Source organism: Uloborus diversus, chromosome 3 (genome assembly GCF_026930045.1).
Source record: "Uloborus diversus isolate 005 chromosome 3, Udiv.v.3.1, whole genome shotgun sequence".
In the NCBI taxonomy this organism is placed as follows: Eukaryota; Metazoa; Arthropoda; class Arachnida; order Araneae; family Uloboridae; genus Uloborus; species Uloborus diversus.
Window position 1 is genome coordinate 200,811,798 of NC_072733.1, and position 15,358 is coordinate 200,827,155.

Below are 15,358 nucleotides of genomic sequence, written 5' to 3' on the forward strand. Positions count from 1 at the left end.
ACTAAATGTTTCTTTTTCTCAGAAACTAAATCGTGTTAGGCTTTGAAATTTCTACCACCTATTCCGTACATCTAATTGCATATGCTAAAGTAAATTTTTTCTCATAATCGAAAAATATTTTTTTTTATATTCGTGTTGCAAAATGGCATTTTTTGACAAAAAAAAAAATACAGTGACATACACATTAGAATTAAAAATAAAAAAAAACCTAAGCTTTCTTTTTGTAAAATTTGACTTCAGTATAGAGAAAAGAGTCTATTTAAAGTACATAAAAATTTCATAATGGTATCTTTAATAGATTTTCAGAAAAAGGTACTTGAACCTGTGCAAATTAACACTGACGGTATAGGGGATACTGACTCCCCTTAAGTAAATGAGAATCAAAAACGTTTTAAAGCACAAAATTATCAGATTACTACATACCCGTTTTTCGGAGTTGCTGGAAACCCCTTTTTCAATGCGAAATAATTAACTTTTGGATGTAAAGATATTTGGTAAAAGCAAACATCCAACTCGCTTGTACTGGATGTCTTTACATCCAAATGCTCACTATTTTGCATTGAAAAAAGGGTTCTTTGAAACCCCGAAGCACGTGTATGCAGTAATCTGCTAATTTTGTGCATTAAAACGTTGTTGATGTCCATTTACTTCTGCATACAGGTATTTATTGATTTCTTATTCAATAATGCTGTGTTTGAACTAAAACAGAACATGCGTTTGATTTATGAGCTGTTGTCAAGTTTACGACTTCACCGATTCATATTACTAAGTGGCACATTTGGAGACGAGCAAAAGTAGTTATCATTTTTTGAATAACGACTTTAAAAAATGTTTTAACCTCCAATATTGCGTCCTTGTCTTTCCTTTTCAGTTTTCGTGCACTGAGTTAACATTAAGTGCAATAAATAATGGTTTATATGACATAAACTTGTTTTCTGTGACCTCAAACACCGTTTTGTATTGATGCGTTAGTTCAAAAACACTGCCACAAAACGCGCATATCTAACGCATGAATAATAAAGCCCAAAACATAATAAAACCACAATCAAAAAACAATAAATCCTAAAATTAGATGACGGGCGTTAACACTTGACTATTCTATGCAATGGCAGAAGATTATCGATTAAATAATATTTTCTCTCCAAATTTCATCCACTCTTCCCAGCTGGTGGTATAGCATACTTTCAATTACGGTGCTTGGACTCCCACGCCCTAATAAAAATAAGAGATCCGGGATTCTATGACAAAAATGGGAAAGAAGGAAAATTGAGTACAAAGCTAAATATCATAGACAACTCGTTTTATTTAATGAAGATTTTGTCACAAGTGATAAATGATTGTCTGGCACTTGGTGCTAGTTGGTGATTTAGTGAATGTGACTTCATTTGAACGGCTTGCGTATGAATCAGAAAGGGAGGGGAAAAGTTGACGGATTCATTGCTCAGTCAATTTATTAGTAGCATTTTGAGTACTGCTTTTTCTGTAGTCATGTTTATTCTTTAAAATCTGGTCATGCTGAACATTAGTGAAGCAGAAATGCGACTAATGCGAATTAATTAGTTGCCTCCGAAACAATAAATATCGGTAAGATAAATAAATACCTTTGTGTTGAATAGTAAAGTCAGAACAAACAACGTAAGTAGAAGCACCAAATTTGTGCTTCTACTTACGTTGTTTGTTCTGACTTTAATAAATATCGGTGTTATTCCTAATGTTTGGGAGTTGTTATCAAGGTTTGGTTTGCTAATGTGTAACGGGGGTACTAAATTTTGAAATATTATTTTTTTTAATGTATTTTCAATATTGTTTGAAATATATGAAATTAATTTAAATCTTTGGGGTTTAGCAACAACGGTTTTTGGTACGCACATGCAAATTGCGTGGCTTTGAGCAGTATACAATAGTGCTTAATGTGAATGCTGTTTTGTTCAGTTTGAAAGAGATTCGGTGTGGGATGGAGAAAATTGCCTAAACTTGAGATTTGGGACATAATAACAAAAGCTGCTGCGAGCTCGTGAATTGTATTTGAAGTGTAGCTGTTATTCAAATAGAGGTTCATATAGTATTTACATTATTTTCCGTGTATGGGTAGTCTTTAGTATGTGTTATAATTAAATGCATATTCCGTTTAAACAATCTCTCTTGCATGCTGATGGAGTAAAGACACTCTTCATGAAGAAAGTTCCTTAGAGATAGAAATAAAAATGAAGGAAAATTTACAAATGAAGAGATAATCAGTTAAATTGCGAAAGGGGGGGAGGTGCTCAAAGTGGCATGGCGATATCATTCAACACCAAGACATAATAATGAACAGGGCTTCAAAAAAAAACTTGAATCATAACTATATTTGGTATCCACACGCTAAAACACTGAGCAATTAAAAATAGTGTTTTAATTAAATAAAAATTCATTACTTCATCGTACAAATAAGAATTAATGCATTTGTTGTACGCACAGACCGGTCGTATGAAGTAGTACAACATAATATTAATCATAAGAATTTCAATTCACGTGCGTAACATTGCATTCAATTAACCACCGTTTTCGCTCTTCGGTCCTAAGCAAAAATTACTTGAAAATATAAATTTATGTAATCATAAACGAAAGGTGGGAAAATATTTTTAAATGGGCTGGGAGTAATTAAAAAGCGTGGAAGCATGATTCCCAATTTTGTGTGGTTCAAGATGGAATTTCAGTTTTACATTAATAATTTCGAGATTTGCTGAAGGGATTTGGCACTTTAAGTTAAAATTTAACATTGACTTTCTAGTCACAGGTTTTGATAATAGTTAAAGATTTTTTAATCTGATTCGGTGATGGTATCTACCCAGGTTGGTGTATTTTATATTTCTTCATCGGGGCCCTTTTCTTTGCTGTCCATTTTGTTAAATCTATAAATTAAAAGCAACCTATTTTGAATAAAATATGATCTTTTTGCTAAAATTTTGCGGCTTTTTCCCTTTTATTTGTGCTTTTGCCAATCATAAAGGCGAAACTCTTTATGTATCCACTTCATACAGAATATTTTTTTGTCATACTAAAATTTAAAATAATCATCGTTCTCGTTAAAGAAGACTTATAAAACTGGAGAACACACATAGGTTAATAATAGATATTTTGCTTTGACAGGAATATTAGAGGCTGCTTTATCAAATTGTAGCTTTTGCAAAGAGAGTATAACTGTGCGCAACTAATATTAAAATACGCTATTTATTTTTCAAAACCGAAACTTTCGTTTATGAAAAATTCGTAGTTACGTTTAGTGTATATCAAACTAAAAATTGAAATTGATTTGCATAGGCGGATTTGCATTAGGCGGATTGAGGATGCAATAGTAACAGGGATCTGGGGAGGGGGGTGGTATTCCCGGAATAACAAGGCAGTGGCGAAATCAGAAAATAATTTTAGGACGGGACACACTTTTAAGTCTTAAAAACGCGATGTAAACCATATTTAGTAAGATTTGGGGATGTGCAATTTTTAACATTTCAAACTGCAGAAAAAGCCTTAAACGAAAGTCGATATTAGAAGCAATGGGTGAATCCAGCTACTGGTTTGGGATGGGATTCACGCCCCAGAAAAAGTTTGAAATAGTAGTTTTGAAAACGCAGTTTTACAGTTCTTGGTGATATTTTAGGGGCAAGAAAGGTACGTGTGGCTTCAAGGCTATTTTCAGACATTTTAGTCTTATAAATGATTATAGTCCATATTTATAGTTTGGGTTAGGAATGAGACTCATAGACTGTCTCCAATCGATTTTTTGAAAAGCAGATAGAAATACGTACCCCCCTCCCCCACGCTGCCTCTTTAAATTTTCATAATTGAAGTTCCAAAAATACTACGGAGGACAATTTTTGATGCTGTTACCGGACGGGGTGTTCTGGAGCTCTCCCCTGGAAAATTTTCGAAATTGAAGTCCTAAAAATGAAGTTCTTCTGCAATACTCCATGGTATTAAAAAAAAGGATTCTCCCACTTAAATATTTCGAAATAGTAGTTTTCAAAACCAAAATATTAACTCTTTAATTATATTAGAGAAAGGGGGTCGGAGGCCCTTGTTCGAATATTTTCCAAAATTAAGGTCTTAAACACATGAGCTTAAGATCATATTTGGTAACGTTAGGGACCCTGCAGTTTTTCAAAACTGAAGCTTCAAAACCGCAATTTTAAACGATTTTCGATGTATTTAGGTGATTTGAAGATCTTCCTTGGAAATTTTGCGAAAGTGAAGCCCAAGAAACGAAATTCGAGGTACTCTGTAATAACTTTGGCTGGAGAAAGGGCTTTGGAGAAGAAAAATTTTGAGGACTAATAGAAAAAACGAAATAGAAAAAATGAAAACAATGGAGGGGGGAGATATGAAACAAAGAAGATTGTGCGAGGAGGCACACAATTCGCCGCCAATAATCTGAAGCTGTTGGAAAATTTAAAGGTCAATATTTCCTTTTGAAGGAAATTAAGACTTTTTCCGAGCATTCTTTTTTTTTTCGTAAAATAACTTCGTTTTCCCAAAATAAGATCTTTTCTTCTCTTCAACAATAAAGAATATTTTTTTTAAAACATCTACTCAGCATTTTGTGAGGAGAGTCACCAGTCTTGTGCCCCCTCTCCCCTGGATGCACCACTGCAGCAAAATGTCCGGGAGTACTCCTTCAAAAAATTTTGAAAATGTACCTTAAAAATGTTGATTTTCGGTTGATTTCGGTGTAGATTTTATTCATAAAGTTTCTTGTAATAGCCATGTTTTTTTTTACTTTATTAGCCATTGTTGTTTCAAAATAGAAGAATTGGTATTGATATACGAATAAATACCCAATTACAGAACATGCAATTATTCTATACAATAACACAGCTCTGAACAATAAATTGTTTGAGAAGTTTCTTTATTTGCATGAAAGTATTTATTTTTTTTTTTTTCAAATGGATAAAATTGCTTTCATTCTTAATATGAGCACAGTTATGTGTTTCTTGCACTAGCGATGTGTGGTGATACACTGGATTCAAGTAAATTTACTGGTAGAGCAGCTATGAATTTTCCCCCAACTGCGTTTCTGAGTGAAATATACTAAACTAATTTTTTTCAAAACCCAACCAAAAATTTTGGGGGTGCGGCGCACCCCCTGGCAGCCCCTTAAATCCGCCTAGGTTGATTTGTACTAAAACTCCAATGGTAGCATCAGTACATATAGTCAGTAGTACATGAATTAGTGATCGCAAAAGACATTACACCTAATTTTTATTTTAATTATCCATTCATTCGAGTAGATGTTGCATTTTCGATAAAAAGTGAGCTGTCGTGTCACAACTTAATTATATTTTTTATAGGTTCTCCTAACTGGTTGCCGCTGTGTGGAGCTTGATTGTTGGGATGGTGATGATGGCAATCCAGTCATTTATCATGGTCATACGTTAACTACAAAAATACCATTTAAAGTAAAATTAACATTTAATGAAAATAATTTATGTAAAATAATGGACAATGTTCAATGGCAATGTATTAATGTCAATGAAATTTATTTTCAGAGTGTCGTTAATGCTATAAGTAAAAGTGCTTTCAAGACATCACCGTATCCTGTAATTTTATCAATTGAGAATCATTGTTCTGTGGCACAACAAGCTAAAATGGCTCAGATTTTTACGGTAAGCTACTTTTTACTGATGTTGTATGATACAGTAAAGTTCCAAAAACTCGGCACTCGATAGCCTGGCAGAACACAGCAAACTCGGCCATACCCTAGCAAGAGAAGAAACTTCCGAGCAAGAAACCTGTTGTTCGCGCATTCCTGATAATACGACATTTTCAAACTCGACCACTTTTCGGTATACTTTAAATCAAGTTTTGGAGACTCTGCAATACTAGTGTTGAGTTTTATTGTAGTAAAAGCTCGTTTGACAGAAATTCGATCAGATGTTCCACATTTTCCAAATGCCAAAAAAAAGGGGGGGGGGGAGTAGCTAAAAGATCTGTAAGTCCGATGCGAACGTGAAGGTAGTGTTTTTAATCTTTCTCGCTGACAATTATTATAAATATGTAGGGGGGAGGAGGGAGGATTGGGACACTTTTCACATAAATGATTCTTATTCATAATCCTTTACTTATTCATAAATACAAAAGCTCACACAATAAACTTGCATATTATAACAACATTTTAAAAATATACACAATGTTTAAACATTTTATTATTTTCACACTTGACTAATTACAAATTTCAAGAATTTTGTCCCATTCCTCCCTCTTGAGTGGGAGGAGTGGGACATGAGTATAGGAGGAGTGGGACAAATTTGAAAATTACAGAAAAATTAGCGAATGTCATAATTAGAAAGGTCCACATTAAAAGAAAAACAAGACTGCTCTACTGGTCCCACCAACAAATTGTGGTGGCGGTAATTTCATAATAATATCTGTTTTATCTATAATGCTACAGTCATCCTGTTGAGGAAAATTAAAATTTCCTTTCATGTCCTTTCTCATAAATTTTGCATTGTAGCTTTCAGTATCATAAATGCTCTCCACCCTTGCAACATAGTAAACAATTGACCGTTTGGTAAGGAATTTGACAAGCACAAATTCATGTTCTCCTATGTTTGGTTTGTCCTCCATCCAGTCAATCTCTTGTGCTATTTCCACGTCATCATGCATATGAGGATAAAATATTTCTTCATCTGAAGTGTCGTGTAAAGAAATTGACCCTTCACTATCACTGGATTCATCTTTAAACTCAAATGTTTTTTTTAACTTTTAGTTTTTTTGTTTTGTTTTTTTTTGCATACAGGTTTTTGTTGATGCTTTTTTTTTCTAGTCTTTCAGCTTCTGTTTCTTCAATTTCTATCTTCTCTGGGGTATCTGTCAATATCTTTGTTCGCGTCCTTTCTTCTTTCCTTTATTTTTCTTCAGGGGATTCTTGGGTTCTGCTTTGGGAAATGGCCGTATGTCTGCAGGACTAAGCGATAAAATATGAGATGAGGATGGCATGCTAACAACGATATTAACAGGATTGTCAGGTGGGTTAGATGGTGAAGGAAGACAACGACTGTTATTATCAATATTTACCGGCAAGGGATGGTCTGTAACATACGATGTCAAAAACTCATCTCCAAACGGCTCGCTGTTAAATGGATATATTCCAGGTTTTTTAAACCCGGAAGTAATATTTTTTTGGTGTGAATGATGCATGGTAGGAAATTCCAACAAGCTTTGCTGTGTGGTAGATGTTAATAGTTTTTCTCGGATTGTTTATCAACCAATCATTGCAAGCTGCATTATACCGGCTTTTAAATGAGGAATATACCGATATATCTAGTGATTGAAGCCTATGACTGCAATGAGGCGGAAACGTTAACGTAAAAACACCATTGTCTCTTGCCTTGTTGATTATTTCAACTGTAACATGGTTGTCCAGTGTACTCAATACTACATTCCTTTTAGTTCTATTTGAAAAAAAATTTCAAAAACATAAACGCTATGATTTACATCGTTCTGATTCAGTCAAACGGTTCAGTAAAAAAAAATTAACTTTTTAAAAAAGTTTTGTTAGTTTTTTTTTTTTTTTTGTATTAATTGGGGGGCTCGTGGATTGGTCCATTTTATCAATTAGCTGCAGAAAGTTTGGGAAATGACTTGTTAGATCAGTTTGCAAAAGATCAAGTTAATACTGATGAGTTAAAAGAGAGCAATACTCACTTTAATGACTTATGCTACTGGATAAAGCGACTCATTGCAATACGAAGTACAAAAAAAAAGTGATATATTCTTAGGGACCTCTTTGGTTTACTAGTATTTGTTTCTATTTTTATTTATGTATTGGTTAAACAGCCATTTTGTTTCGTCAAAACTAATCACTGATGAAATATTTATTGCAAATTTCGAGAAATTTTTCGATAAGTTATTAAAACGTGCAACGTAAGTTTCGTGTTTACGTTTAGCACCCATGAAGTCAGTTTTTAAATCAGAGTTAGGAATTAATGAAAACACGAAATCAAGTAGTCTTTATTGATTCTTCCATCTACTTTTATTTTTAAAACTACATTGCAAGTAGTATGTTGCATCGGATACAAAATAATTACTTTTTCCCATAAGCCAGATTTAGGCTCATGCAATTAAAACTAGACAGCACTTTAAAAGAATGCATTGGAAATATTTTCTTAGTTTTCTTTGTAACATATTTAATAAATTCATATATATATATATATATATAAGCAAACAAAATTTCAAATATTAAACATTTATATAAAAATAATCATGATAAAAAGGAAAATTGCGAATAGCATTAAATAGGAAAAGATAAAGTATGAATCCAGAGCTCATCAGCCATCAGCCGTGGAGGATTCATTAGTTATGGTCAAAAGACCAAAAATTTAACTATGAACTAAAAGAGAATGTTTAAGCTCCAGTACATGCAATATAGAATAACATTGGGCAAATGCACCATTTGCTAAACTATAAACAATAAACAAGAGCTCAAACCTAAAACTAAAAGCAGGGGGTTTCGCCTAGACTAATTAGGAAAACAAGTTCCGATAATTAGCCATCCACGGGACAGTACCTGCCAATAACAAAATTATCTTACCTTGAAATCCATATAAAAAGAGCCAATTCCGATGTTCAACATGATAGAAATTCCTTCCAGTTGTCAACGTAAAAATAAAAAATAAAATCATATCCAAAAGATTACTCCAGAACCATGCCAAGTCGTCCGTTTCCCATGTGTAAAAATCATCCACCCCGGTGATCCGCAAAAAAATGGTTTGTCACGGTTGTATCATACATTTACACAGTTAAACGGTTTCAAAAGAAGCGAAATGCTCATCGAGGGCTATACTTAAGCAAATGTTTTCAACCAGATTTTTAGGGAAGTTATTATTAAAAAGTATGTTTTTGAGTACTGAAATTTCTTGATTAAATGCAGAAATGGTATTGCAAATTCTTTTTATTCTGATAGCTTGCGAAACAATGATGCCAATAAAAACTTTTTTACTTAAGCAGGAGGAAAAATCTTTTGTAAGCTGTTAACTGTGAAATTAAACTCGCGTCTTTTATCATAGATAGTAGTGTAACAATTTTGAATCAATTTGTATGTTGATATCCAGGAAATAAAAGCTATTTTGATTAAAACTAGTCTTTTTGAGCGTTATTTTTATATAAGTGTTTAATATTTGAAATTTTGTTTGCTTATTTTATATTTACTTGGCTTTTTAGTTTTGCTGCTTTGCGCATCTATGGGCTTTTGGTGTGGTCTTTTCAATATTTTTCACTTTTATTATATATATATATATATATATACATATATATATAATGTTTTACTTTTTTTCTCAGAACGCATTTGGAGACCGTCTAGTCACACACTTTCTCTTCGAATGCGATTATGGGGATGAACCTCAACTGCCAAGTCCAAACCAGCTGAAATATCGAGTATTAATTAAAAACAAGAAGATGCGTGCAGCTATTACTCCTGCTCTTCCAATGAAGTTGCGTGTAAGATACTTATACCTTTTTTGATAATAAGTACTTAAGTAAAGTTATTTTCAAATGCTATTTCTGAGAGAGACTTTCTTTTAGCAGGGAAAATTAGGAGGTGGAAGAACCAACAGTATTATTTCTACAGCCAGCACAGGCTCTTTTAATGATGAAGATGATGACGATTATGAAGACGATGAAGACGAAGAATACATCATAGATGGTTAGATAACTTTTTCCTCTGCATAAAATATTCCTTTGGCATTTGAATGATACATAACATATCAATTATTTGATAATAAGTGTTATTATAATATTGGAAAAGGTAGCAAACGCTTATTGTAAAATATACAGGGTGTCCAAAAAGTCCTTGACACACTTTAAAAATTCATAGAGAAGGTACAAATTGTTGTATGAATTTACCGTTTGTGCTATAATACTTCACAGGTTCAAGTACTTTTTTATGAAATCGTAAAAAAAAATTAAAAAGAAAACAAAAGAAAGAAGAAAACAGTGTAACTATGCGTAGTTGCTTTATCGTCACAGTAAGAAAAACTCTTGTGATATGTTTAGTTATTTTTTGAAACAGAAAGCAATAGTTTCCGTTACTAGAGTTCCGTTACTATTTATGGACATCTGAAGAACTTGAGTACCGCTTAGATGCGATTCGAGCAACATTTCTTTCATTACCAGAGTTCAATGTGTGCATCGTATTTTGCTCAAACCGCATCTAACGGTACTCCAGTTCTTCCCATGTCCCCAAACGGTACGCACATTGAACGCTAGTATTGAAATATATTCTGCCGTTGGCAGATAAAGGGCAGTAACTGCAAATTTTTAATTTTCGAATGTTATTGAGTAATCACGGTTGCTTATTGTTCTCACTTGACCGTCCTTGATGTTGTGGTTCCTTTTTCAGCTTCGACCAGGAGCCTCTGCAGCACCACCGGCGCGGCTTCTCTGGTCCTGAACACTGTCCCCCAGAATCCACTTCTGCTGGACGATGGCGTCCATGTCCAACACACGCATTCTCATACACATTCACTCACACGCGCGGACCCCACACATACACACACACACCTACGTGCACACACGTAAGCCAACACACACACACTCAACTATACACACGTAACCACCCAGGAGGAGGGATATGCTTGGGGGAAGGGGGGGCGTTTCTAGAAACAATATCCAATGAGTAGGGTCTTGTCGCAACTCGTGATTGCGAAAAACATAATTTGAATTTAAAGTTTCAGAATTCAAATTAGAGCTGATTGGGGGAAGTGGTTCACAGGTCTTTTTTTAATTGTTTTGAATTTTTTCCATATATCGTACGTTAGCTTTATCGTACAAGCTTGCTTATTTGATTTCCGCCAGAGAAAAAAGCGCGAAAAATGCGTCTAATTCCAACTCTATTTTTAGTATTGAATCCAAAAAACTTTTCGTCAAATATATAGACAACTCCTTTCTGCAGATACTGTCGTTTACCTGCCCACAGCAATATTGCTTTAACCTCACATGACGATTTTCTTACTGTGACGATACAGCACTTACGTCAGTTACCCTTTCTTTTTTTTCCCCCTTTTTCATTTTCTTTCTTTATTTTTTTTTTCTCGTGATGTCATAAAACATTCCAAAACCTGTAAATTCTTATGGCGCAAACCGCATACTTATACGACAATGTTTCAAATACTTTTCAGACACCCTGTATAACTAATTCTTATAATAGAGATTTTGAAATGCATTCTTGTGTGAGCACGTCATGTTGAGTTGTCTTCACATCAATTTAGTAGAGGGAAGCCCATCGAAATTATCCTTTAAGGCCACCTGCTCATCTCAAATATTCTTTGATAGCAATTATTAATATCGAGAAACAGTAAGGTCTCCCCCAATGAGATGTCAAGGATTTAAAAAATAATAAATTTTAAAAAATTCATAATTCAGAATCAAATTACAATCATTTAGGCGGTCAATCCGTACATGAGGCTTCATAAGGACTTCATGACAGTTCAACTAAAATAAAAGAAACCGGGTCTTTGATACTATTACAAAGCAGTTACTTGATGTTAAGTAGGGGTATCTTGATACAACATCCCCTATTGACCCCCTGGTAAATATTTGAATGCATTTGATGATTACTAGATCTTGTTCTCTATCTCCGATCATATTATCATGTTTGGTGATTTGTATCATACATTTTTAAAAACATCCTTAAGAGAAAAACAAACCAAAAATACCGTGTAGGTTATTTACTTTTCTCATGTTATTTAAAACGTATAAGTAATTGTCATTTACTACTACTTTTACGTTATAGTATGTTTAATACCGTGAGCATTTTTTGTAAAGCAAATCAATAATAAGTTTGACATAGCCATAGCAAATTTCCCGCTTAGATGAATGCATATTTTTTGAACAAATATTTATTGATAATATCACAATTTCGCTACAATTGCATAATTCTTTCATCTAAAAAGAAAAAATAAGTAGGCCATCTGTCACATCTTCGGTGGCATCAGAACTCAGAAGAAAAAAAACTTTTGATCTTGCTAGATACTGTTCAAACTGGAGTATTCTGTATCGATAAATGAATGCCTTTCTTTCATTGTAGGAAATAAAAATTAAGTAAGTCAAGCATAATGTTGATTGAGGAAACAATTCTAAGTAAGCAACTGAGAAAAAAACTCGAAATAAGCATTAAACTACTTCTTCTAGCAATAGCAAACAAAATCAAAACTCTATCTACTTTATGTTGGATGTTTTTTTTTTAAAGGGTAAAAATGCGTAAATAAGTCGGTGAAATTTACTGCTTTCAAATATTAGTACCAAAAAATGTTTTAAAACACAGTAGTATACATTTGAAAAATATTATTCTGGATACTGACTTATAATTGAAGTATTTATTAGGGACTAATTTAAAATTTCCTTTTCATATTTTCTAATTGTTATCTACGTACACCTAAAGTATTTTGCTTTGGTATGGTGATACTAAATGTTAAAATTGGGACTGCCTTCCCTCTACCCCATGTGTGTCGATGTGTATGTTGCATTTGATACTCAATTGGAAATATATTTTATGCCCTTTCATAATTGACGCAATTGTTTCTTGAAACTATTAGGAAATTTTTCCATCACGAAACTAGACACGTCAAAAAATATAGTTTTTCTATTCCTCATCTTTTAACCGCATTTCAGCTATAGCTATATTCTCTAGTTATCTTATAACATTTAAGTTGGTATTGTCTTTATTCTTGGTGCATATGAGTTACTTTTAATCCCTCTGGCGGGAAAAACCGACTGCATTTGAGTTTCAACTGTGAGAATAAACATTAAACGGGTGTAAATTTGCCAGGAAAAGTGCTAATCCTTAGAAGCTACAGCAGTTTATAAAAAACTAAATTTGCATATTTTTATCTGAAATTTTTACAGATAATTTTGATCCTCAAACACTACAGCAGTTTATGCAAAACTACGTTTTTATTCTTTCATTTGTAATTTTTACAGAGAATATTGATCCTTAAAGCTACAGCAGTTTATGTCAAACCATGTATTTATACTATCATTGGTAATTTTTTCAGAGAATTTTCACCCCACAGAACAAGAAGACCGTCAGAGCTCAGGGACTGTCAGCAAGAGCGTTTCTCTGACTGCCCGAACTGAATCTTTATCCAGCCAAGAAGAATCATATCGCGATAAGACCGCTGCTTTTGCTGCCAAACATCATTCAGTACCTGTTGAAGCGGAAGCCCCTATTGAAGAAGAGAAAAGTAAAAAATCCAGCAGTCAAATCGCCCCTGAGCTTTCGGATTTAGTTGTCTACTGCCAAGCAATTAAATTCCGAGGCATGTACTCCACAATTTTTCTTTCTTCATACTCCAAGTCGAAAATGAATATTACTCATTTTAACTGCCTAATTATTGTCGAGCGTTTTTCTCGCTTCATTTCACTTCCCTTGAACCTGACGATTGCATGTTTATTATCTTGCTTGCATGCTCGTTTGTTATACAACCCAAATTCAAAATAATAGAATACTTTTCACTTTCTGGAAAAAAGATTATTCTATTCAAATATAAGTAAAAATTAGGTATTTAAATGAACGTGCCACTTTTCTTAGACCTTAAACTGTACATTTCATTTCAAATATACTTTATTAAAAATAATCTTAGACAGAATAATACAAAAGTTTATAGTGATGAGGGTTTACATTGAGTCAAAAAATTAGAATATTCAAATTAAAATGGGAAAAATATTTTCAAAAGTAAAAATATCAATACTTGAATGCGTCATTTTTTGCTGTAATCTGCTTTAATCCTTTCACATACGGATTTTACCACCTATTTACATTCATCGCTTCTGACACTGTTTCCATACCCTCTTCAATGCGGCAACGAGCTCATTTTTGTTGGCGGACACTAGGTCTTGAACCGCGTTCTTTAAATTTGACGGTGGCGCAAATTTTGGATCGTATTTAGATCGGTAGAGTTGCTTCATCAGTTTAATACCGAAATCCCTTTTCCTGTTTAAAATCTACGAGTCGATTTAGATATGTAACACGGAGTAGAATCTTACTGAGAAGGATAAATGTGTCACTGCTGTGCCCAGGCTCGGCTCTTGGGAAAGGCGACCTAGACGGACGCCTACGGCGGCAGATTTTATGGGAGGCAAATTTCGAAATTGAAACATATTTTTTAAAAATATAAATACATGTTTCAGCGTCATAAAATTCACTGATTCAATGCTAAAAAAAATAATAATAATTTAGAGTGTGTACCAGTGCTTGGATATGCAATACATATAGTTCGAAATTTAACAAGAAATTTAATTTCATTTTAGAGGCGGCAAACTGCGTGACATAAAAGTATTTTAAAAATATTAATATCTGTTTCATTGCTATAAGCTGTACTAATTTAATGTTAAAAAAGATAATTTAAAGTGTGTACCAGTGCTTCGATACGCAAAACCTAGTTTGGAATTTAACTAGAAACTCACTTTAATTTTAAGCACTTTACAATTATTTTTATTATCTTTATATATTATTATTTTATATTATTATTATTATTATTCAATGGGAGGGGTGGCACTTCTCAATATTGCCTAGGGCGGAAGAACTACTAAAGCCTGGCTGTGCCTCAAGTGAAGTATCATGCAGGATTCTTAAAAAACAGCGGAAGTCGCTCATTGTTTTATTTTAAGATACATACAATCACCCAATTCCAGCAGCCCTCATGCACCCACATACCATAAAGGATGTCTCAAATTTGAGAGCACGTCTTACACGAGATTTCTCATACGCTTTACTTTTTGAACGCCAAACCCTAACACCTTTTTACTTCCTTTTACAAAAAAGGAAGTATTGTATTCGCGAAAAAATTTTCACTCAAAAATCGCCCTTAATTTCCATTTTGCTCACCCCCAAATGAATGTTGAGTTTTTTTTTCGATTCGACCACATGCGGAAAAGTGCCTAAGAATGTATAGACACGCGAAATATCCATTTTGACCATCACCGAGGTAATTACAACGACTTTTCTCGTGACGTCTGTATGTATGTGCGTATGTGCGTATGTATCTCGCATAACTCAAAAATGGTATGTCCTAGAAAGTTGAAATTTGGTACATAGACTCGTAGTGGGGTCTAGTTGTGCACCTCCCCTTTTGGTTGCTTTCGGATGTTCCTAAGGGGGTCTTTTGCACCTTTTTGGGGGGAAATCATTGTTAATTTCGATGTAAACTCAAGTGGCGTTATAATTTGTCGGACACTTGGCGATATATCGCCAGTCTTTTGGTCGCCAAGTTTTGTCGCCAACTTGGCGACAAATTTGGCGGAGTTTTTTTTTTTTTTTGGTTTCAATTTGGCCATTGTTGGTGATATTTAGAGAATAAATATTGAATCACATTAAAATAGCGAATAA

The 15,358-nt window shown here is 33.7% G+C and overlaps 1 protein-coding gene across 1 annotated transcript in view; it reads left to right on the forward strand.

Annotated features, from left to right (window-relative positions):
• LOC129219127 (1-phosphatidylinositol 4,5-bisphosphate phosphodiesterase epsilon-1-like) overlaps positions 1-15,358 on the forward strand; it is a 79,976-nt gene that overhangs the window by 16,145 nt on the left and 48,473 nt on the right. Inside the window, 5 exon segments of the mRNA XM_054853447.1 lie at positions 5,325-5,432; positions 5,523-5,639; positions 9,313-9,469; positions 9,542-9,676; positions 13,044-13,293. Coding sequence (XP_054709422.1) covers positions 5,325-5,432; positions 5,523-5,639; positions 9,313-9,469; positions 9,542-9,676; positions 13,044-13,293 — 767 coding nt within the window.